The sequence below is a fragment of the Balearica regulorum genome, chromosome 7 (assembly GCF_011004875.1).
Source record: "Balearica regulorum gibbericeps isolate bBalReg1 chromosome 7, bBalReg1.pri, whole genome shotgun sequence".
In the NCBI taxonomy this organism is placed as follows: domain Eukaryota; kingdom Metazoa; phylum Chordata; class Aves; order Gruiformes; family Gruidae; genus Balearica; species Balearica regulorum.
Genome location: NC_046190.1, coordinates 31,379,265 through 31,405,859, shown reverse-complemented (window position 1 = coordinate 31,405,859; position 26,595 = coordinate 31,379,265). Strand labels below are relative to the sequence as shown.

General features: G+C 37.7%; 1 protein-coding gene across 4 annotated transcripts in view; it reads right to left on the bottom strand.

Moving 5' to 3' along the window:
* The window catches only part of GRID1 (glutamate ionotropic receptor delta type subunit 1), a 533,234-nt gene that overhangs the window by 207,272 nt on the left and 299,367 nt on the right, over nt 1-26,595 (bottom strand). For all 4 annotated transcript variants that reach the window (XM_075758773.1, XM_075758769.1, XM_075758772.1 and 1 more), the window contains exon 4: nt 25,851-26,056. In XM_075758773.1, the coding sequence (XP_075614888.1) occupies nt 25,851-26,056 (206 nt within the window). The remainder of the gene's footprint in view (nt 1-25,850; nt 26,057-26,595) is intronic.

Sequence of the window (26,595 nt, the reverse complement as noted above, 5' to 3'; positions counted from 1 at the left end):
CTAGAATTTGTTGCTACAGGAGCCTGTGGAGGCAAACATTTCCAATAGGTTGAAATTAATAGATAACAGGTTAAATATATATACACACACACACGAGGATACATCCCTGCCTATTCTCTTTAATATTCCTAATCCAACCGATGTGGATGCTGGGGGGACGATGGGGAGCAGAGGGTGGCCAGGTTTGCCTACTGTCCCTAACTAACATCTCCTGCTGCCACCGTCAGAGGCAGAATGCTGGGAATGTTGGTCTGACCCAGCAGGGATTTTAAGTTATTACTGTTATTTTTCTGAAATTCTTTTTTTTTTCTTTCCATTTATTTTACCCTGATTTTATCACTATTTGCAGCTTTTCTTCTCAATTGTAGTAAAACTTTCCTTTCTAGTCTACAAAATACCTTCTTTCTTAACAACAAACACTTCAGATTCATTTTGCTGTTCTATCTTATGTAGATGAGCCATTTTGCCTCTTCCACGTAAAGGTCATGTTTGCTGCTAAAGCAGCACTCTTCTACCTGAGCGTACAGTGCTGTAACAAACTGCATGCAGGACTGCAGATAAAAGAAAACTCAAATAAGAATAATCTAAAGTTGGGGCTACTTCAACGCATGTGAAGTAAACACGTATCATCACACCTCAATTAATTTCTACTTTTATCCCCAAGTCAAAATCTGGAGAAAAGATCCACGTAAGCTATACAGCTCATATTTTACTTGTACTTTTTTGCATTTTCTAGAATATCAGGGATTAACACATTTCTAAACGTTGCAGCAGTCACATTGCAAAGAGCAAGCATTAAAGCCAGGCATGATTCCACGGGTTCAAAAAATAGCTGAAATATCTACATATCATATGAATTATTAGGTAACCAAGGTCAGAACTGCAGCTGAAGTATGCAAGTCAACAGTTAATGCAAGGAGTAGCCTAGCACTTAGCTACTCAAGAGATGAATACTTTGAAAACAGACTGATTTGTATTCAACCTTACATGACAGACCCAGACACACATGCACAAGATCAAGGAACCAGATAACAACGACAGAAAATTAAGACATCATCACATATCCTACTTTACAATGTAGTAAGATCTGGTGAATTCCTAGGAAGAGGCCAGAGAGAATTTCTGAACTGAAGCTTGAAGGCAAAAAGAATATTTCTACATCCTCAGCCAGAAGATGTGCTGGTCTAAATATAGTCACTCATAGAATGCACCCATGTCCTTGTACTATGACTTAAGATCTCGCTTTGTTAAATTACAGTCCATTTAAACAAAAAGAAGAAAGATTGCAGAATAATTACCATGAATGTATGCCTAAAAGTAGTAATACTTAGGTGTGCTAGCTAAGGCTTAGCTCTTTTAGGGCTCTTCTAAATGCATTTTTTTTTCTGCAATACACAAATATATCAACAAATACATATTATTTAAATACATTATATTCTATAGAATGTGTAGTATGTGCACAAATCATAGGCGCAAATAGTGATCAAATATCTGTAAGAAAATATGACAGTTTATATCCAAACGCATCAAGCACATTTTTACTTAAGATTATTCTGATTTATTATTCAATTTTGCCAGAAAAAATATTTACAAAAAATTTCTGGACAGAAATCAATAACCACACTGCTCACCCTGAAACTACTGAATTGGAAGTATTAATGACAGATTAGAAGTTTAACTGGTGGTGGATTTTGTAACTTATCATTAAAAAGTGGCAAAAAAATAGAGGAAAAATGGCGTAGGGTAGAAGTTTATTTACACATTAAGAATTACTATTTGTATCCAATTACTTCTATACAACTGAAAACCTTAATGATGCCTCTCTAAATATTAGTATACTTTGGCCATTTAGGCCACAAAATTTAAAACACAGCACAAGTAAAACCACTTTAGAAAGAAGGTGATGGTCCTTATTTGACAGATGGGAATAGAAGAAACAGAAGCAAGACAAAGTAGTTTCCTGAAGTTACACCTTCTGTTACAGCTTGGAACAGAAAGCACTGATTTCTGTATCAGTGACTGACCAGAAAACTCTTCTCACATGAGAATGAATAGATATAGTCCCCTTTTAAATAGAGTTTTAAAGACCAACCATTTCTTACGCTTGTTCATAAGAATATGTTTGATCTTCAATAAATTTTAAAGAGGGTGTCAGTAGCATTAAGCTCATTCTGGTGCTGTGGAAACTAAGGCGCACAGACCTTGGCTTGCCAAGGTCAGCCAGGAAGCAAGCGACAGAGCTGGGAACTGAAAACAAGACAGCTCAGTCTATTCATGTGCCTATCACCTAAGCCAGGAAATATTTCAGCACTGCATGCCCTTGGTAAGTAAAACTTCAGATCAGTCATGTGTACCAACTTCAACATTTCGGGGTTTTTTCTTATGTACTGATTTTATTTTTCAGGTCTTTATATTTAGGGAACAGTAGCATTTCTTCCCCTCAAAAAAAAAAAAAAAAAAAAAAAAGGTGGCAAGATTTCCATGTAACAAGATAGAGAATTCACAAGAAAGTTTTAAACTGCAAATGAAGTGTGAGTTTTAATTATTTGAAATCCATGTATTACCCTTGTATTATATATTACAATGTAACACATTATTTGTCTTAATTGCAAGTATCTAATTTCCAATGTAATGCCAATTTTTCATGAGCATGAAATATCATTCTCTTGATTACCAGTTTTAAAATATATATTTTACTAGGTTAACTGATGTCTACTCATCAATAACTCATTCAAATGTGCCAAATAACCTTGCTGTTCTATACTTCCACTTAGATCTAGCTGGCAGATAATATGGAAAGGAAGATCAATGATGGATAGAAGTGAACTGTTCCATACTACAAGTTGCCTGTGTCTTTAATCATCAGTGCTGTCAAAAAGTATGTATCTAAGAAAATCTTTAATCACGATTAGTAAACTTGATGAGTAGAGGGGAAAAAAACCCCTCTGAATTGTAACAGGCAGAATTTGAATGTTGGTAACTATCGGTCATGTCTGAAAGGCATTTTCCATGTATCATATATTACACCAAATTAAATACATGTCATCCAGTCAAATAAAGGACACTGATTCATTGATAGAAGCCCCAAAGACAAATAGTACATCTGAATGAATCCATCAGTCTTTACAGAGTTATTTAAAACAAAGCCACAGTATTTAATAAAAGTTTGAATTTGTCTTTGGTTGGTTACTGTATTCTGTTCCCAGCTCAAATCAAATGACGGATTAAGAAAGTTGATCTGAGGTCATTTCTGTGCTACACCGCTTTCCATCTGATAATTTGCATCCAGTGATATTCTTTTGTATTGCTGCCTACTTTGTTTCATCACCTTATGATTAGATAAGCTGCATACATGGTTTATGCTTCCTTTATTCAATTTATTGGAATATTTTAAAAAGAAATGGCTTTCCTAGAGCTCACCAGTGGTGTCAGTTTGTAGGACAACACAGACAGAAAGCTGTGGTACTTCTATATTAGGTGAAAGAACTTGAAGAACTCAAAGTGATAAGAATTCTCAAAAGCCAGGGAAAAGTAGTGGTAAGAAGAATTTCAACAATGAAATTATACTTAGCGAGATGATGAATAAAAGGGGATGTAATAAAATATTACACTGTACAAAAAATTATCTAGAGAAAGCAGCCTTTGAGCTGTTATTTTGTTTGCCTTGTAGCACAGTAAAACAAAGAATATTTTTCTCACATGACATTAAGTAAACAAAATTTTTACAGAAATCACTGAGATCAAGAATTTAGCAAGCTTTAAAAATAACCAACACTAAAATGGACATAAAAAAATATGTAGAATTAAGAAAGTTAATGATAATAAATATTTTGGAACTGATTGCAAATCTTCTGTTACGGGACCTCTCTCAAAGAGTATCAGCAACTTTAGCATGTGAGTTTACCTACTCCAGAGCTTTCATGGTTTCCTTCAGCCCACGTAGCACTGAGCATTAGCAGAGCTTGATTTCATATTATGCATCACCGAGATCTGGTCTGACCAAGCCATTACTACGCTGCAATAACTTCAGGACCAAAAGTGTCAATTCACCCACCCCCGGACATCTGAGGCCATCAGGAAGGGATGGCTGAGATCGTAATGATTCATTTCTTGGGTCTTAGCAATTGTTGTAGGCTCTCCAGGGAATGCAAGAGTGACTTCAGATATATGAGCAGCCTGCCACACTGAACGTCTCTCAGGAGGTAATTACTTTTCTTCAATACCAACTTATTTGCAGCAGTCTGGCAAGTGTTTGCCTAAAGACAGTACACTGCTAAAAAGTAATTACCTTGTTTGCTCGTTGTTATGGAAGGGACACTGCCCTTGCCACACTGCTCCTGGGAATTTGATTTCTGAGGGAACCAAGACTGCCAGCAAGGAAGCCTGGGAGCAGTCATGAGAAGGAAAAAGTTCAGAGGAGAGCTTTCATGGCCTTTAATTGGACCTCCTTTTTTAGGAATAAAAACTTAGTCCTGGGAAATGAGTGCAGTCTGATACAACAAAAGATTTGGAGTCTGTCTCAGATTTGAGCTGATGTAGATGTGAAGATACAGACCTGAGATTGAAGGAGCAGTATTTACTATAGCCTGATAGAGGCAGAAACCCCCAAGTCTTGAAATGTCCAGGGTCTGAAGGCCAAAGGGAATCCAGCCCTGTGTTACAGTTGAAGTAAACTGTTAGGTCTACTAGTTGCGACAAAAAACCAAGCTTTCAGTATGTGACCCAAGGGTAAGAGATGATACAGGTCTACCCTGAGCCTGCAGTCAGCCTGAAAGGGTAACGTGGCACTGGGAATTCCCCTGAACCCTTTCTGGACAAACATTTTTAGAACCTACAGTCCTGAATGCATTGCTATCAGCACAGGGAAAAACTGTGTTTATCACAGAAATTAGTAGAGTTACTCAAGCACATATGCCACTCCAGAATAAGTCCTAGAAGTCCATCCATTCACACCATCATAACCAGTATCTCTTTTCTACACATGACAGACAGAAGGTCTTTGTGGTGTTGTACAAGGTCCCAGTGTCATCCCGTGTCTGAATTTCCCCTCCTCTAAGACTTCCTTGAATTTTATTCCAATGGCATTTATCTCTGATTGACAAACTGAGGTGATTTTATATGCCCCGGCATCAGCTCTAACCAATCTGTTAACTGATCTATGACCTGGGCTTGTACTGGAATGCACTAAAAAACCTAAGTCAACACAACAAGGTAGTCAAACTGAAGTAACTGAATTAGTGTCTTCTGCTTTATTAATACAGGGCCCTATCTCACGTAATTTCTCTTACACAACCCTGTGGCTTTGCATTACAAAACAAACCCATTGCTAGTTGATAGTTGCAATAGGGATGCTGGTTGTAAACTAGTCAGTCCTCTTGACTTAAGTCAAAAGTCCAGCTCCTTGATCTCTCAGGAGCATCGGTAAAAACAGTGCAAAGCCTGTGACATTCACTGATGAACAGACAAAGCATCTCAATTGCACTTTATGTTGAAAGAATATGAAATACTGATAGCACTGCTACAAATCAAGGAAGTGATAGAAAGGCCTGAAAGACACTAATGTTCAAAACTGCATGTATGTGAGACAGCTGTATCTGTAAATGACTGTGCATCTGAGTATTTTCTATTGATCTGCTGCTTCTGAGACCTTGCTGAGCTACTCTGGGCAGGCAGGACAACTAATGAGTCACAAAAGAAGCTGAAATAACAAGCCATAGGGCTAAATCAGAGATTAGCTTAGTTTAGCATAATCTAGCTATGAACTTTCTCATTAAGGAAAAAAAACCCTCTGTGATAAAACACTAAAGTAAAAGAGAGAAATAAAATCTATCAAATGTCTCTAGCACACTCTGCACACATTCTGTAGGTACCTCGAGTCAGATATGACAACTTCATGTCGACTGTTTGGTTTTTTTGACATTTAATGGCAGAAAATATGATCTAAGTATGACTTAATAATAAATTAATATAAACTTAAATTCTTATTATCAATTTTCTATATGAGACATGCCATTAAGTAGAGCTCCTAACATTTTTCAATTGTCTACTTATCTCAAAAGTAGCATTTGCATGGCTAAAAACATTTTTTGATCCTATAAATAAGGATCAGCCAATCAATTTTGAGAGCCAATCAAACAAAACATGGAAATCTGTTATACTCTGTTAATTTATTATTCCAAAGCAAGAACTATTGAGAGCTGCCCAGTCAGGGAAATGATGAACATTGGGCTCACTTCAGAGAGGGTATAACTGTAGACTAAACAAGGTAAAGCAGAATCCAAATTTCAGAGGAAAATAAAATAAAATAGTGCCATTACCAAAACTTATATATTTTATCGGATGCAATACTTTACTGGCTGCATTTTTGATTTCTCTATCAAAACTCTGAAGTAAAAGTTTTTCTTAAAACTGTGCAGTTGCATAGAAAAATCAAAGTACACTAGAAAGCACAAACAGCGACAGATAGGCTTGGGAAGTCTCCAGGTTGGATAATGCAATGAAAAGCAAATCAAGAAAACAAATAACAAGGTCCTCAGACAAAGATCAAGGAAATCTGGAAACTCCACAGATATGTAATAACAGACATACATCCAGGTAAACCATCCAGTAAAACTATTACCTTTCTCAGCCGCTACTCCTCTCTTCCACACCTTACCCCTTGCAATCCCAGATTTTGGGCAAATACTGAGGTGGGCTTGCACCTTTTCAGTTTGACGTGCAAGATGCTGTGCATTGAAGATGTCTGGAAATGCGGCTTGTTTGCTAACAGGAGGCATTTTACCCAAAACATAAACATAGAGGCTTTCTTTTATATTGCATTAAAAATTTTATGCATGGCTGTTTGTACAGCTTTCTACCAACACTGATAAACTGTCTAAACGCACAGTGTAGTATTTGGATATGAAGAGGGTAGTTACATGTCCAACACCTAATTTATGAGTCCAGCTATAATATGTTCAAAATATATAAATATTATAGTCCATTATAGTCTATGCATATAAATTCATACTATATACCTATACTCATACTATTCAACTACAATGAAGTCAATATACATTACACTCATTATATGCTGTTATAGCCAATATACAAAAATAGATGTTCGTTGTATACCCCCATGTACAGTATATAGAACTTGCTTATGAATTTGGGGAAACTCATTTGTAGCCTTAACAATGTAGCTAATGAACTAGATTCCTATTGGTAGTATTTTTAATAGTTTATATCGTACTTCATTTGGTAATCTTAAAGGGAATTTACTATTTACTGGCAGAACCGGCAGCTAACTCAAACTCTTCTCACTAAATTCCATTTCAAATTCATTATTTGTTCATAAATATTTAAATTAAATGCAAAAGGGATTCTTGCAAGGCAAGCCAAAAGACTCCCAAAAAACAAATACAAGTCCCTGAATACTCTCCTGAAACTTAGCATTTCCTTTTCATCATAAATACTCCTTCTCAATGCTTTAGGTTTGGGGGAAAAAAAAAAATAAGATTAGCAGAACAACAGCGCAAGTAACATTCAAATATATGAGACAAGCAGAGGCTAGGAAAATTCAAGATGTTTGTTGAAAACCGCCCGCCCCCCCCCCCCCCATGACATATTTGTTCTTAGGCATCACTGCAGTTACCAAGTATTTCCTTATCTGCACTAGCGTTACAGTCTTCTGTACAAAACAGGTATCATTCAATTTTTCAGTCTTAACATTTTAGAACTTCTACTGAGCTCTAAGATCTCAAGGGTGAAATTCAACCTTGTTTAGGCAGTTAGCCTCCCATTTAATCCTGCTGGCCTCCTCAGCAGAGATGAGATATAATATGAATATTAGTTTTATGAATCTGCAGACAGTTTTTCTTGATCCCAAAAGGCATTTGTCCCCTAATTCTAACAAAATCCTGTGACCCTGCAGCCTTTCTTAATGCTCTTCAGTCTGCTTTCAACTTATTCTTCAAGCACCACCAAACACCCTCAGCAGCACATTCTGAATTCTCTTCTCTATACTTTCTCTTTTGCTACCACCCCATGAGGTCTGATTTTATCTTTCATGGACAGTCAAATTTTTTCAAGTATTTGTTCCCAAATGGTTTGGAAACGTGCCAGGAGAATAAGAGGAAAACCACCTCCTTTCCTGCTCTCAGAAAAAAATCTGCTCCTGTTTTAAAGAAAATCACAATAAATACGCAACCAGAATGTTCTTTACATAGAGGTCTGAGTTCCCTTTGACTAGACTTTCTTCCAATTTGAGAAGAAAGAGATGAAGACAGCCCTCACTCGCACCCCCATCTATAGAGAGCTTGTTTTACCACCAAATAACAGCAATGCACTCAGAAAAAGAGAGCAATGGAGAGCACTTCAAAAGCCTAGTAAAGACCAGGTGGAAAAGTGGCAATTTCCACTTTCCATAGATATGCTGAGAAACTCCCTGCCATTCTACATCTTGCTCAGCCTAACTGGGACGCTTAACACAAGGAGCCTGGCGACACGCTACAGTGGAACCTGCTTTTCTGAACGTGCACATGCTGCCAGAGAGTCTGAGCAGGGACATAATGCTACAGGAAAGTATTGATTTTATCACCAGGTTTGGAAACCTCTCATGTTGCTTATTGTTGTGGTTTTACCCCAGCTGGCAGCTGAGCACCACGCAGACGCTCGCTCACTCCCTCTCAGTCGGGCTGGGGGACAGAATTGGAAGAGTGAAAGTGAGAAAACTCTTGGGTTGAGATAAAGACAGTTTAATAGGGAAAGCAAGAGCCACATGCATAAGCAGAGCAAAACAAGGAATCCATTCAGCACTGCCCATGGGCAGGCAGGAGTTCAGCCATCTCCAGGACAGCAGGGCTCCATCGCACATAACACTTACTTGGGAAGACAAACGCCATTGCTCTGAACACTGCCGCCCCTCCTGTCCTTCCTCTTTCCCAAGCCCCTTATAAACTGAGCACAACGTCATAAGGTATGGAATATCCCTTTGGTCAGTTGGGGTCAGCTGTCCCCTCTGTGTCCCCTCCCAACTCCTTGTGCAGCCCCAGCCATCCCACTGGTGAGGCGGCGCGAGCAGCAGCAAAGGCCTTGACTCTGTGTAAGCACCGCTCAACAACGACAAACACAAGTCTATGTAACAAAAACATCTCTATATTATCAACACTGCTTCCAGCACAAATCCAAAACATAGCCCCATACTAGCTGCTATGAAGAAAATTAACTCACTCTCAGTTGAAACCAGGACACTTATTTAAAAGAGGGAAGACAGGTGGTTTTCTGTTTGGTCTTGGGTTTGAACAGATGCCCATATTAATTTTCATCTTTCAAACCATGCCTTTAAAAAAATTTATCTATAAACCTGAAAACTGAAAACTCACTTTTGTTGAGATTAGAGACAGGAATTGCTTACACTGCATTATGAACCTGGGGAGATTGAACTTGGTCTTGGGGACAGGTATCCTGTGGGCTTCTGCACTTAGGCAAAGGTGTCAAAGAGGAGGACTTGTAGTCTGAGCACTAACAGGAACCTGAGGGATGAACAGAGGACACAGGCACCTCCAGAGACTTAAAATACCTGTGGAGAAAATGGCTGGCAATTCAGCACCCAGGCAGTAGAAGCAATTGACCACTGTCTAGCCACCACAGGTCACCATTTTCATCCAAGAGAAAGAAATAATAATGATTTCAGATTTTTTAAGATATACACATATACACAGACACACCACCACTGCAATACAAAAAGATGGAAATACTAGAACGTGACTCTAACATGATGTTGCTATGAACAACCTAACCTATCAACCAAAATTTTCTTTCCAAAAGCTATTTCACCGGTGTCAATGTGTCAGAGCCTTTTGCTCGTATTGGTCAGTAACACGTTCTACCCAAGTATCAGCTGTGGAAGCTTCAAGTGAAAGCAAGAGTTCATGACTTTTATAAGAGCTTCTTAAATGGAGCCAGATATTACTACAGCACACAGTGGAAAAATTGTGCTCAGTGGTAAGCTGGCTGACCCTCATTGACATTTAAAAGCTTTTTCTATGCAAAATGGATCTGAAGTCTGATCATTCAATATAAAACAATAACAATCAAAAGAATGATTGTATCTATAACAGCATATGACAGGATTTCAGTGTACATTGCACACATTGCTTATTGTCTCAAATCAGTAGGTTAAGTTACATTTTGTCAAAAGTGTAAAATATCCTTGTTTAGATTTCTTAATTCCAACAGATGTATTCATTTTGGTTTATGCTGTTATGACGTGAATCAAAAATCAGAGAAAGAACAAGTGAAGTTTTTCCAGATTTTCACAGAAAATCTGCAACTGGTTTTGCCTGTTAGACAATGACTGTGAAATGGGGATAGTTTGTGCTACTCTGTTTTATATTCACAATAACTGGCTTTTGAGATTGATTAGTGAAAACAAAGTGGAAACTTTTCATCTTTCTCAGGAGTTAGTCATTGCTTGTAGTCAAGAAAGAGCAAGAGATTATTCTTTAAATAACCTACAAACTCAATGTATTTTAAAACAAAAACTTAATTCTGTCCTGGAACACTACCCATTCTAGGACCTTACCACCAGGGAAGAAAAAGAAATCATGTATTTCTCCTCCAGTAATACATAATCTCAAAACATTAAGCGTAGAATTGCAGAGGTGGCTCAGCTCTCATGCAAACTCAGCTGAACTGAGGATTCTCACCAAAAATATTTCTAGTATTGAAACAGTGAAGTTTTACAGAGGCAGTGTATGCAGGGAACACCAAGAGGGAAGCAAGGTCAAGTTGAAACAAGGGGACTGGCACCAAATCTCTGGCTACCTTTGCTGCCAGAATTCTGGATGAATAGACTCTACTTTAACCTTTCCAGAAGCCATCCTGCCAATAAATAGCAGCAGGAAATGCACAAAACCAGCCATTTTGATATAGTTCTCTTGCACATAAGAGGAACTTCATGTACTCTTGTCAAAAGCAACAAAGAGCTGAAGGGAGTTTGCATGGGGTTTTCTTCAATAACATTTTGACATTCTTTAGAAGGTTCAGTTGATGAGCGGAAACGTCCCTACTTGAACGAAGGCACGACAAATGCAGCATTCCTCTATTCCATTCTCTCTCTCTCGTCTCACATACAGATGATGTTAGTTTACCCAGCTCTTTAAAAGACAAACCCTATTCCCTTTTCTTCATTCTTGCACAGAGCCAAGGAAAAACATAACAAGATCGAGGGAAAATGTGCACAACAACACATAGGTAGGTTCAGAATCATTAACTGTCCTCCTAATGTTAACACGCCGTGTGGAAATTGGTCATTTTTGATAACTGGAGAGTTTGTTGATTAATGAAAAAGACTTTCAAAGCATTTTCAAACCTTCATTATATGTGTAGTTCAAACCCAAGACACCGACATGACTCTCCTCCAACAAACATCAGAGTTGTCCAGTCATCTAAACTACCCCATCCACTTAGCTTGTCTTGTTCTCATTACTTTGTTGTCTGGTGTCTTGTGAGTGTTATCCTCACATTTTTCCTTTGATAGGAAGGACTTATCCCTGAAATATCTATACAATTATGTTTACTGCACACAGAGTCTCCATCTCCCTAGTCTTGGTCTTCTATTAACAAGCAAATAGCAAAAGCAGTGGCATACATGCTATGATTTTCCACACTACACTGTTTTTATCTTTATTAAAACACAGTTGAAGCATTGCTGCATTCTTGTCCTTTTAGCTTCATTTAGTCATTTTAAAACCTTCAGCACCAAAGTACTTTTCTAACTCACACCTGTTTTTGTTTGTATGATCATTTGGGGTTTTTTGTTGATATTACAAGTCCCCATTGCTAGTTTTCCTGATCCTTCCACAAGCAAGTGACAGTGATAAACAACAAAATCCAGAGCCTTGGAAAGCTGCTCTATCTTGGCTGGAACACTTTGCTGAAGTAATGACGCGATTCCAATCAACAAACATGCAGATTCATTTGCAAATCAATCTCAATGACCTGAGTAGGAAAATCGGGAGTGCCTTTATGCTCTAGAGCAGCCCACTAGCCTCTTGATTTATCTGTTCGCCCACGGCCACTGACAGTGTTCATAGCTCCAGTGATGTGGTAAAACAGATGGGACCTCAGTGTTCACTTTTAATTACAGCAGTCAACATAAAAGCTTCAGTACTTTGGGGCAAGTTTTTTTTTTTTTAAATAAATTTTTTGTCAAGGTGAAAAGAATTTACTTCAGCTTTATACATAAGCAAAGCACCTTGATATGGCAATTGTTTAACTGGGTCATTACCGCCCTGTAAAGATTTATGTGTAGTCTTAATTCTAATTTTAGATTAGCAATTGCAACAAGGCAAACACATCTCATTAAGTGCCTATGTAGCTCATTTTAACATCAGCACCACTATTATTTACTGTTAGGATCTCAAACTCTTAATCTATTTATCACAAGTAGTGAGTTAAATTTATCACAAAGGGAAATATTTAAAAGGGGAGTGAAATAAAGAGAACAAGAGAGAGACATAAATTCTCCTCGGCTAGAAAAGCTGAATCTCATTTTTCAAAGCAGCAAGAACCAGAACAGAGATAAAGATTACATACACCATGTTGTGGGAACATCAATGTGACTGTTATACTTCTGACATATAAGGCAGCCGCTATCAGCAATGCAAGCTGTCCGGTATAGCCAGGTCGACATGAACACGCTCATAGCTTTTCTACTTAAAAGACTACAGAGCTTCCGACTCCTTTTCACATTCTTATTAACCACTAAATACAGGTAGCTGACCGAGCCTTTCTTCTGCAGACACCAGGGGGACGAGCCTTAAAATAGCAAGACTGACTCTTCAGCCTCAGGTTATTCACACATTTGTTGATGCTTTGACACTTCCACATTTCATTCAGGTTTGCTTTCCCTTTCAACTGGGATTGCAGCATTCCACAAATTTCATTTAGAAATCACAAACAACAGCTTCTGCACAAGTTCCCATTAAACTATGGAGGGTTTAGGAACGAGCGCCCTGCTGAGTTTATCGCTCACACTGAAGAGCTCCTTGCGTTCCCCAAGAGGCTTCTGCCCTTTGCGAGGATGCCAGCACTGGGGCGGCTTTTCCCTGCTCGCTCTCAAGTTCAGGCTTTGACCTTTTTTTGATTTTACTCTTGGTATCTTCACCACTCTCAGAAAATTCAGTGCCAATGTGCCTGAGCAAGGTGGGTTTTCTACACTGTGTTTGTTCCATTCAACCAGTGTTGCAAGTCCCCCATGTGAAATAATAACCAATTCCAAGAGGTTTTTAAAGATACAGTTCTCCACCTAGTTTACCCTGAAAGATGTTGACACCATTTGAAAATATCAGTGGAGCACATCAGAAACATGAGTGTTCTCAGTGAGCTGAAACAGAACAACTCTGAGGAACTTGCACTCTTTGGCTCATTTCTGCTCCAGTATCTTTATTTGCCTTTTCCAGCTGCACAGAATGCAAACATTTACTCTCTATTCTTCCATATTTCCACACATGCTAATTCCTCCTTAAGTGACTGACCTGGGTATGGTATAATATGCATGTTGTGTGTGTGCAGATATTATAAATAAAATATACGCATATTTTATATGTAAATATGTTATATAATGTATAAGCATATATATATTTTACTCAAATATGGTTTATGTTACATATAATTATCTCTATTAATTATTAACTATTAATTATTTTTATGTAGATATATATAATAAAAACTAATTGGGTGAAAATTAGATGATCTTTGGACAGACATTTCTTTTAAAAAATTAAAAAGTTGTTTTAAAGGTTTTTAATCCTTATCCACAGAGAATAGTATCTCTACTGAAATCCAGATGTACGTTTAAAAAAACAAAAAAGTATAAAGCATATTCAAACATAGTGAGAAAGATAGAAGAAGTTGAAGATGCAAATATAAACTGGTGTTATGAGTATCCAAACCAGGAACCTAAACATGAGATTCACTTGGTTCTCCAGTGGTTTGGGCTGTCTGAACTCTTCTGAATGATTATATGCAAGTTCTTTTATTAAGTTCTTTAGAGAAATATAATTAAAAAAAAAAAAACAACCAAAAAACAAAAAACCTCCCCAAAAAACCCACTACCAACCAGCAGCTCTATTCTATAGAAATTGCTACTTCACACAAATTTTTTCCCCAAAGGAAGCTGGGGGATGTTCTGGCTGCTGGCAGAGGAGGTGCCCTGACTCACAGGATCCTACACACATGAAAACTACCTGGAGCTCAATTGTGGTGTTTGCAGCAATGGTTCACACTTTGGGATTTTAATGAAGGATCCCAGGCAGCGAGAATCCCAGCCATACTTTCCCAAAGATTTAAGATGACTTGGCATCAAGCCCCTAAGGTCCTTTCTATCACAATTTTGTATCTGGTATTTTTTTAAGCACTCCTGCATGCCACACATTTTCCAGATCAGACACTTCTACTGTTTATTTGGCCTGGATGATGCAACCATCTTACTTACGTGGTGGTGTTTCCAGTGTTAGGGCATTTCTTGGTTATGTGAGCTGTCTGGGATGAGTCTGACTTGAACTTTTATTGTGTATTCATAACTGCATCCAGGCTGAAGTTCTGTATTTGCTAGATTGTTCTTACTTTAAATCAAGATGCCTTCAGAACTGACATTGATTTTTAACATATCTTGAATGCTAATACAGTTTAGAAAATGAACACTATGGTGTTATGGTTTTGAGTGGCTTTGTGGTATCTTTTCTTTTTTTTTTTTAAATGTGCTAATGCACACCTCAAAATAGTCTCTATACCAATAATTTTATAGACAAACATGTTGGGGAACTTGTAATATTTTCAAGTCAAGATACTTTCATTAAACACACAAAGTCATTGTCATACTTCAAGGCTTGGGTCTTTTCCCTTTTCAATATTATCTAAAAATAGTTTTAATGAGATTTTTTCCTTTGGAAAGTTGGAAGCAAAATATGAATTATATATCAAGACCAATCACTCAAGGTTCTTTGCTAAAGAGTGTCCTTGGAATCCAATTGCTATTTGCACACACATTAATAAAGTGCAAAGCTTTTAAATCTAATTGCTTCAAGTTGAACGAATGGGTCAGTGCCAAACAAATTGATCTCATTCCCAGAGCACGGTCTATAGCAAACTACAACTCCATTACAATGAAAGGGCTCAATTCAATAAATAAAATACAAATTTTTAAAGTTATCTGAGCAGCTTTTTAAATGCTCTGTAGGACTTTATGTGCAAGCTGCATTATTTATCTGAAACTAAAGCCAACATGCACCATTCGAAGAGTGTTTTAATATGTGACACAGTGTGTATGGGTTAAAGGCTGCATGTCTGACAAAAGGATCACTGGAGTGACAGGACTATCAGTTCTGTCAAATGAAACAACTAGGGGTCAACGGTGGCAAAGGCATACCTGGCAGTATCAAATGAAAGGATGACCTTTTGGGTGAGTTCTTGGTTTGACATTTAGAAGTTCAGTCCCCATTTCAAGTGAACTCAGTAAATCGCCTACTTTCTCTCTACCCCCCCTGCCCCAGCTGGCAACAAGGGGAACAATAATCCTTTACCTCCACATTTTATGTGCTGTAGGGATAATCATTAGGTACCTGCCTCAACAGAAAGAGATCAACCTTGAAAATTAATCCTTGAAAAAACGTTATGAGAATGTATCATAACAAAACCCTGAATAAGCAGTGAACAAAAACAACGACAAAGCCAACAAATCCATGTGCAGAAACCTTCTATGAAAATTTCACCATAAAGACTTTTCTACTAAAAAGACGTTACAAAAAACTAAAACACTATCAGAAATTGTCCTTATGACAACAAGTTTATGTCCTGCCCCATACAGAAAGCTGTCAGAGCTGCTTTTATTCCCTTAGCACTCACTCGGCAAAGGAAATGATCCAAAAACCTGAAAAATTTTCTCCTTTCTCAGTAAGACTGATAATAAGGAATTCTGCACATTATTGTTTGCTTCATTAAAATAAATAAACAACCAACAACAAAAAACAGGGAGTAAAATCTCTACTGCCTACCGACACACGGCTTTCCAATGGTTAGAGGACAGCACACGAGGCAAACTGCAAAGGCAAACAGGGCCAACTCGTCACTCTGGAGAGCACGCGCTGCCCGTCTGCAAAGATGATGTAAGCCTCAGCCCACAGCAAAGCGCTGCCACCGCCAGCCTGTTTCTACGCACAATATGGGCAATGCCTTCCAGTTCCCAGTACCTTTGAAGACATCTTCCACACGGTTGCCATTATAAGAAATAGAAGATCTCCTTATATATCTTTAAAATAGTTTATTCTCACCCCGTTTCTCTTCCCTGAAGCCAGAAAGTATTTTAGACACCTCCTTTCTCTTCATGGCTCTATCCCTATCACCCCATTCTCCCTCTCCCTTCTACCTGCAGACTCTTTAAAACAGGTTTCACATACACCGCCTTGAACTCTCTGTTCTGGTCTTGGTCTAAGTTCTTTTCATCCTGGTTTCTGCCTTCTGCATTAACTGAAGCTGTTCCTACTGACATTCAGTTTTCTTAGCCAAACTCTAAAGTTGTTACTGTTTTCTCTTTGACTTGCCAGATGTTTTTAATACAGCTTATCATGTTTCTTCTTGGTAAACGTCCTCTTCCCTGCACTTCTCTCCTGGGCTTCCCCCTATGCCACTCCTTCAGCACAGCCTCTCCAGGGGATACTTCCCATGATATTCTTTGAGTTCCTGAGGAGAATCCCATACCCATTCACTGTGTAATCTCCTCTATTTACGCTAACTTCATCCAGCGAGCAAACCAGTGAAAAAATCCATTGCCATTCACATGCTGATAACTCTCGATCTACTTCTCTGTGACACGTTTTTCATATTCTGCTCAATCTAAATTGTTAACTTGCTTTCTGTATGACCTCATAAGCTTTGTTTGGGTAAGGAGATTTCTCAACCCTCTCCCTTCAGGGAAAGGAAATCCTTTTTTCTCAGTTAAAATAGACAGCTAGAACATCAGACCTGCCAATTTGGGCTACAATCCAAGTGTCATCTTTGACTCTTACTTCTTTTGAAGCCTTTCATCCAGGATAAGCCCAAAATCTTGCAGATTCGTTAGACATAACCTTTCCAACAAACAGTTCTTTTTAGCCATCTGTAATGTTAAAACGTCATTGCCCAGCTCTGATGACATTACATATTGATTACTACAAAGTTCATCTTTCTGGCCTTAAGAATTTCAAGCTCCTCTCATATCTTGCTGAAACTTATGCTACAAGGAGGATCTCTAGCCCCTTGCTTTCATCATTTCACCCATCTCTTCACATTGCTTCTAATAGATCCCATGTTATCTGTCACATCAAAGATATAACTATGTTCACTTCCAACACATTATACTTTTCACTCCAATCTTCCAGGTTACCTCTAATTCATCATCAAGATTTTGGCCCTGGTGTCAACCTTCTGCACCCACCCCTATTTATAAAAAACAAAAAAAATCCACAAATATCTTTAAATTCCCTTATATCTTCTTTTCAAAATGCTAATTTTAAAGATCCTGGTATGAAGACACTATTTCTGTCATTAAACATTCAACATTGTTCCCTTTGCTCCCCAGATATCTCTGTCACCTTTTTCACACTATAAATTCTTTGGGGACACACGTTCATGTCACATCTAGTAAAACAACATTCCGGTTCATACTAGACACTTGAGTATAACAAGCACCAGTACTAACAGTAGCAATAGGAAAAATAATTATTAGCATAGGACCATACTCCCTGTTCAAACTAACTCTTAAATCCTTGCTAATTTTTAAGGCATTTGCCACCCTTCAAGGTACAAAGGTAAATGAATGAACTGACATATCATGCTTTATGCTCATGATATACTACTCTATTCATTTGACACAGAACATTCTTTGCCTGAGGAAAAGGCAATCTTATTGCAGTTACCACACTGTCTCAAGTTATAAGCTTAATTTAATCGGATCTAACTGCTTGTCCTTGATGAACAAGGTTCCCAAATACTTCTTCCCTTACGTTTCCAGCGAGCTCCCATGAGCCTCTAACTTGGGATTTGTTGAGCAGGTCTACACTTTGAACTGTGAAGAAACGGGCATAGCATTCAGTGTTGACTCCTACACACCGGGCAGCACTGCATCAACACTAACCCTTGCACCTACGTTGTACACTGCCTGCCCGACATCGAAATAACTAAGAGAAACAGAACATCAGTCCTAGGACACCTTGCTTGGGATTAATCTTCTCAAACCAAGGTAAATCTTGCCCAAGCTTTTATCTCACATACAGACTGCACTATACTGTATGCTGCAAGCAATTAGTGAAGGCTTAAATCATTCTCCAAATTAGTCTGAAACTAAAAATAAGTCTTGGGTAAATATCATTTTATTTCACCTACTAAAAGTGATTAAAAACCTCCTGTGAAAAGATGCAAAGCAGGTGCAAATTATTATTAGCAATTATTACTCATCCTTTCTAAGGATAAATGGCCACCTTCTATAACCTCTGAAAAAACTAATGAAATGAGTCAGTGGTTTTCTTAATCCAGAGCAGCAGGTCTAGAAGTGCATTTTAGGGGAGAGATGATTGACCGTCTGTGCAAAACTCTGTACTCCAAGTCAATTCTTGTGCTTAGAGACACGTGCAGATGTGCCCATGGAAAAAGTCAACCTATAGCTATGTTGTGTACACAGTTGTGTTGAAGGTTCAAAAAATGAATATATAATAATTGCAGTATGGGTTTTATAATCTTCAAAGTCAAGTTGTCCTAGCAGAGTAAGCTGAACAATTCACTGAATTTATATGAAAAAGTAGAACCGGAAAATGGCAAATAGCTTCTGTATGGCCAATACTTTTTTCTGATTTTTGTAAGGCAAATTCATTTTCTCATGTACCTGTACTGCTTCTGCTCGCATCTTACAATAGGCAAACACTGGTAGAGTGATGAAATGCAAATGCAGAAGCCTATTTTAAAATTAATCATCCATAATTAATTAGTAGTCTCTGCTTTCTGGTAAATTATCGCTAAATTGCAGAAAATTATCCTTGCTGGGAATGATAAAGTAATCTGCAGATTTGCAATATTTTAGAGAAACATTTTGCATATATTTATGTATTATAATGACCACAGATATGTCAGAGCATTTAATTTAACTTTCCATGACCTTAAAAATACATATATATCTAATCTTTATCTTTAAATTACACAGTATTCCAGTAATCAGATGAACAATGTGAAGTAAAATAATTTGGAAAAAACAGCCATGAAAAAGTAGGTGAGGTGGGGTTAGTTTCTGGTAGCCTTGGTTTTTTACTGCTCACTTGAGAGTTGTCATGTCTCAATTCTTGCAAAAGCCACGCTGGGTGCTATTAAATGCACTACTAATGAAGAAGCACTATGTGTGGCTCAATACACCACTTCCGTGAGATTGAGGAAAGATAAAAATATAATAGATGAGAGAATTAACAAAGAATGAAAAAAAATTAATGAATGAAAAATAGCAAAAAAAAAAAAGAAAATTAATGAAGCTCATGAAATAACTAGAAGTTAATTTAAAATATTTCAACAATTTTGCCAGCCAGATATTTGGCACAGTTTCCTTTAGACCTGACGTCCTTACTTGTGGACAGCAGCAAATTTTTTAGGAATTGAGTCATGTTTTCGCTACTGAACACCTGCAATGAAACAAGAACCCCAAAGTACACTGAAGATTAAGCATTTGGAGCAAGAGGAACGCCCAGTTCCTGTACATACAGATTTAATAACATTTAAAAATAAATTATCCCCTATGCATATGTGCTCAGTCATCAGATTCAAAATACGAGCTGAAAAATCTAGTTCCTTCAGACCAGACATATGATTACTGACATTGAGGGACTTAGTGAGACTGCTAGTAAAGCAGTTTCTAGACTCATAAGGACTTTGTGTAACTCTTGCCAATATATTCAATTTCCATAATTTTTTCTCAACTGAGCCACAAAGCCTCACAAAGCTGCTATCACTTATTGTTAGAGATGTACAAAATTGGATGCAAGCCTCATGTTTCTTATGGTTTCAACATTCAGGTTCAAAATCTGATGCAATGTTAACAGTTGAGTGAAAAAATTTCTTCTAAAATTATAAGATATAATTATTCTAAAATTATATTTTAAACATACCTGCAAGTAGTAAAAAGAATATCATTTACATGAAGCTATGTAAACAATTCTAAAGTCATTTATTCACCAAATTATGATTGGGTTTGGTTTTTTTTTTTCCCCTCTTCACAGTGGCAACAAATCTATACCAACATATGTAAATGATTTCTCCAAACACATTCTCACAGTGATTCCATAGCTTGGACTAAGCACAGTGGAACAAAACGTGGGAGGGTTTTTGTTTTGGGGGTTTTTTTGGCCCAGTGGAAAGAAACCTGCTTCCAAGCCAATTTATCCCAAAATAGGAGGCTTTGTTTTCCATTAGGTTTTAGCAGTTTAATGAGGTTTGCTTGGGGTTTAATTATAATTATTATTCTCTTTAAGCACAAAGAGTCTTACTGTATTGCAAATGGCAACAATAGCAGACAAGATTTTAGCTCAGAGGAAGAAACAGAAAAATCAGAGGAGGATTTAGAAAAAATAAGGTGGGTATAATTTAACTTGAACTATTGAAAGAAGAATGTATTATTTCTACAGTTCTGTTACCAGCATTCACAAATCACTACCAACTCTTTAAACAAAGAAATTGCCTTCTAAAAACAGAAGAGGCATAACATTTTTTCCCCAAATTATTCACCAATGTTTCCAGATGTTTATATACTGTGTATAAAACAGAGCTACAGACTAATATGCTGAACATTTACTACACAAATAAAAGAGAGACATGCCAATATGAAATGCCAAGTGCCAGAAAATTAGTATTAAACCTTTTTGCTGTTAAATTCTGAAAAGTAAAGGTCTTTGCCTCCTGTGAAAAACCATTTCATACAATTCCTTGTGGGTGCAGACTGTTCAAGATGCCATAAATAATTCCTGCAGCTCCAGTCAAGTAATAGCATGTCGCCGACTGCAGAAGGGAGAAAGAGAAGTCTGGAGCATTGTGCACCAACAAGGGCCAGCTGGGAGTGCTCCGGGAGCAACGTACTGCGCCTCCTCAATGACCAGGAATGAAGGAAGGCCACAAATCAGCACGAAATGATCCCAAAAGCCTAAACCAAAAGCTGACTACCTATATTTTTTTTAAAGAACCAGTCAGAACATTTGACATGAACTAGGGTAAAAAAGAAACAGAGAGCAGTCTCTGCCTTCCAGTGAGGACACAGAGGTGACTACAAAAACAGGGCAGAGAGAAATAACAACAACTGTTTAACAAAATTAGTATTATTCTGGAAGTTCATAGCTTCGGCACAAATTGGGACTGCTGTGATTCAGATAACCCTGCTGTAATGATACAGGGTTTTAGCACGAATTTTTAATGTAATTAATCTGCTCTCTTTTATTATTAAATGGTTTTTTAAACTTGTTTACTATACTAGGCATGCAAAGAGTTCTGCTTTCAGCTGGGATGCTGCAGCGATATGCATGCACACTAAGCAGCCTACTGCAGCAAGCTTACTAGCTTACAGGCAAGATAGACTCACAAGTAATGATATCATTTTCAAAGACGCACCTAAACAGAAATATTTTGCACTTCAGTGAAGCTGCCAAAAAGCAAGTCACACTAAGTTAAAGGTTTTGTAAAGCCAAGAATTATTTCTCTTTTCAAATCAATAACCACACGCAACTGTGTTACAGCCTCAATTTTACTGGTTTGCAAAAGTAAAGGTAGTAATTCTGGAAAGATGATAGAAGTCTATAAAGCAACTGATATCACCTACAGTTTTAAAGAAAAATCTCATTAAAATACATATCCCAAACAAACCATACGTGTTCTGTGAAAAAGAAAAAATCCCGAAGCCTCCAGAGCTAACAGTTACTGCACTTCTACAATAGGAAACTTGAGGAACACCAAACTACAAGATCTCTTCCTCCTCTTCAAATATGTTACACAATGTACAAAGTCTGAATTTATTCACATAACAAATATTTCCTGATATGTCATCAGAAGGACCCCCCTGGGTTATCTTCGAACTAGTTCAGGAAAGACTGCTAAAGTTACCCAAGTGTTTTATCTAGTGAACTCCTGAACACCCTGAAGAACGATGCCTCACTGACCTCTCTCACCAAGTGCTCACATTGTCTGATTGACCTCCCTGTTAGAAAGCATTCCCTGTTTAGCTTCAGGTCATTACTTCGTGTTAGACCACCCATCATCACCTTAAATAATTCCTCCTCCCCCTCCTCTCATGTTTCTTCTCAAGTATTTGCCAGTTATATTCCCTTAGGCAGGCCGTATATAGCACGCTCCTGAGACCTGTCTTCATAAGCCATGCTCTCCTTTCCTTTTATAGCTTTTATCACCTCTCTTTGAACTGTCTTCCATGTACTCATATCACTATGTAGTACAGAGCCCTTAATGATCAAAGCAATCCACACAACTATATCTCTACTTGCAACAACAGCAACAAAATTATCCCTTGGGACATGGAAGCGGCAGGTGAAATCTGGCTTTCGCAAAGAGGGAGACTTTTGAGAGTCTCAGATCCTGTGCCTGGGCCCAAGACACTAACGGAATAGCTGAAAGTAATACTCTTCCCATTTCGGAATGACCAGTCTTTATTCTTTTCTTTCTATACATATTTCCTTGCAAGGAGATTACACAGTCTTCAAAATATAAAATCATTTTTGTTGTTATATGCATACCTGTTACAGTTAAGGCCGGGCTTGCATATAACCCGAACAACGGCATCAGGCCAAATATAGCGAGGATTTTCGCAGGTGGAGAAGGGAACATTTTTCTCCAAATGATTAAGGAGGGACATACTTTATATTAGCTTTGGTTTAATCCCCAAGTGACCTTTTAATGCAAAACCTAGGGTAGCTAAAATTTTATAAATGCATTTACCTCCTATTTTCTTAATACAGGCTAATTCCATGTTTATACCTATATACCATTGAAAAGATTTTTTTCTGTTCCCTGCCCCCCCCCCCCCCCCCCCATTTTTACAGTCAAAGTAGTTTTATAGCAGAATAATAAACCTTGAAAACTTATGAAAATGTCTATAATTTCTGCTGCAGTAAGTTTGACACATGGCAGAACCAAGCATTGAGGATGCTAAGCCAATAAAGTGAAAATGATGCTTAAACAAAAATTAAAGAAATAATCCTAAAATTCAGTTGTTCTGGGATTTAGACAGTTTTTCATGTAAGAGATGTCAGAGTCCCCTAACCTGTGCATCCAAAGTCAAATGGGATCTCTCTGGCCCACCCAAGAGAGGACAAGCAAGGCTGAAATCTGGATCTATATTTTTAGCAGGGAAAAATCTATCACTTGCAATATCAAACAGGCAAAATAAATCTTGTACTAGCTTCCAATAGCTGATGTCTATGACTTGTGCTAAGAAAAATTTGTTAAAACCATTCATGCCAGTGTTCATAATCCAGACACTCTCCAAGAAAGTCTCTTATTTTTGTTCTGCATTCCACAGGAGGGTTTGTGTGCAGCACCTGGGTTTTATGATGATATGTTATTAGGCAATAGACTTTAATAAGATCCAGTTGAAGTTTTTCAGACATTTGTCCCCCGCTACAAAGCATCAACTCAGCAAAACTGAAAATCTTAATAAGGAATTTCTTTTTCACATGGAATTTTCCATTTCCAGAAATTTATGGAAACAAAGCTTTAAATTCAATTTCTTCTCTTTGTTCTTAAATTCTTATTTGTAATTTGAGCTAAAATAGAAAAGATGAAAATAAATATACCCAAAATTTAAAAATAAAGTCTTTGAATTTCTTCTCAGGTTACTAATTTTTTTTTTTTTTTTGAGACCTAGATTTTTTTTTTCCCTAAAACTGAAGAGGGAAATTGTTTCACAGCCTCAAACTACTTCCAAGATGCATAGCCGGATTTTTAAAAATACTCATCAGTATATATCTATATAGTACCTATAGCGTGAAGTATTTCCTATCCATGGAAATATGTAAACCCATTGAAGGCACTTTGTGCTGCACGTTGTGAATTGTGTAAGAATATATATTTCATTTAAGCAGAAAGTTATTATTCTAGACTGCCTGAAATTGTGCTGTAGATAATCTGTTGCACTTATCGACTCAGATATTGAGGAATCACAGTTACCATAACTCTCCACAAGAAGTAAGCCCGGCCTCCGCTAGCGAAGGATTCTTCCCTCCACTGTGCACCTCGAGCCTTTTGAGAGTTCCTTTCCAAGATTTAAATTTTCTTTTATAAAGCTTTTCTGAATCAATCAAGATTCAATATAGGAAGAGTGCCAAATAAATTACTTTTCATTTCTGCCCACAGTTAAACTCCTGCAGGGATCTGGAAATATATCAAGATCATTAGCCGTAATGCCTATAATACACACTGCTTTAAGGTGAAGTGAGTAGTAAAACAGTTTAATACATTAGCCCCTACACTCGGGAGAACTGCAGGGTCCTGACAGTGCACGCACGTAACTCTTACGAACATTTCTGGAGCCCTGCGAACTGAAGGGGAACAGACCTTCTACCCAGCATGGGTCTGAATAAAACACACATGTTGATTTCTTTTTAATACTGGTTTGGATACTTTGTTAGGACTCAGCAGAAAACTAAGTAATGTATTCTTTTTGCTGGAGGTCTATTATGAAGCAAATAAAAGCACTGACTGAGCTGCATATAGCTTACTACGCTTTGAGGGCAAGTACTCCCTCATTCCTCTACTGAAAAATCCCCGTCTAGGCACAAACACGAATAGAATTTGCCCCTGTGCTTAGTCTTTCTCAAGCTACCCATTTGCCTCATTTATTTATGATAAAATTTACCCTATTAATTTTAAAATCACTGATGAACATAAATGAGGAGAATTTACTTATGCTGCCACAATAAAAAAATTTAATGAGCTAATTTAAGTTGACTTTTTTTTTAAAATTTAGCAGGCTTTGATACAGCAAACCTGATAATTGGAAACAGGTCTCTCACGCATTTAACATTTTTGGTTCAATCTTATCTCCGGTTAGTTAAAAAAATTTTAAAAATCCCTACTTCATTGCCAAATTCTTAGCTAATGAATACACATATATTTATACTGAGGATCCAATTCTCATTCTCAACTCTGACACATAAAGCACTGTAAAATAATTCATTATTTAATATTAAAAAGCTGGATAAAACTAATTAATGCCAAAAATTAGCCCGCAGCACAACATTAATTACAAGTTTGCCCGACAGCTACCTTCCTGTCCTAATTAGCCTCATTGATTTCAAGAAACCACTAAGAAATAAAGATGAACATATAATTCCTACTTCATACTTGATAAAAACTCTGATTCAGCTTTCAAACATCAATAACATGCCCTTTTAACGTGAATCTGGAGATTTCCACAGTAAAGACTACTATCAGGCACATTGTGTTTCATTTCCTATAGACTTCACTAGATTTTCTGGTCACTCATCAACAGTGGTTGAAATACAGGTCAAAATTATTGGTACGGAAGACAATTAGAAAAAAAAATAATTACCCCATCGAGCTGTGTATTATATTGAAAGTACCCATCTGGTCCATACTGTCCCATTTGCATTAACCACAAAGTATGCATTACATGGAGTACCTGATATTTCAATTCTGTAACACTGGAGTCTGACAATCTTCTTTGACACTTACCAACCAGCATTGTCAAAATCTACCACTTCAGAAAATGTGGCAAGGTATCGCAAGAGTCACCATATACGTTCCTGAAATGTTGAAGATAAAAACAACTGTGCACTGACCTCATTAATAAAAGTCTGGGCTCCCCGTGGGCTTAGGAGTAAGATAGCCCTTCGCAATGTGTCCCGATAGCGGTTCAGCTCTTCTGTTTTCATGGTAGTGAAAAGGTTGGCAAAGACTCTGCTGATGTTCCTGTCCACTTTTTGTAACGATACATCAAGTCCCAGTCTCGAGGCCTGATCGAGAAATCCCTGCAGTCCGCGTATATCTGTAACACAGGAGAAAAGAAAAAAAAAAAAAAAAAGAAAAAAACCACTGCATCAACCTTTGCTAATTAGGCAAGCATCACTAATTAGGTGGAAAAAGACTGGTTTTTCCTGCAGTGCTGTCAGAAGAAGGGTATTCCACACAGCCATCTTCCACAGCTCCCTTTCATAGCCAATGCCAGCAGGGAAACTCCATCCATTACCTTTCCCCAGAGGCCTCTCAATGACTTTTAGGCAGAGCCAGTTCACATATTTGGGTGGCTGTGGATGCCTCCCCAGAAACTCAGGGCCACAGGGCTTAAAACACTGCACAAACAAAAGACAGTCCCACCCCAACAATATCACAGTTTAAATGCATAAATGCAGGAACAGATAAACACGGGGATAAATCGCTCACCCCTAACCTTCTTTCCTTCTGCCTTACGTAAGATCACAGCTGCTTTTTACATGAAAAAATTACAATCTCCAGAATACACACAGCCTTCCTTTTGAACCCCTTTTTGCCTCTTCCCCTCCTATAAATAACCTACCTAACCAGAGG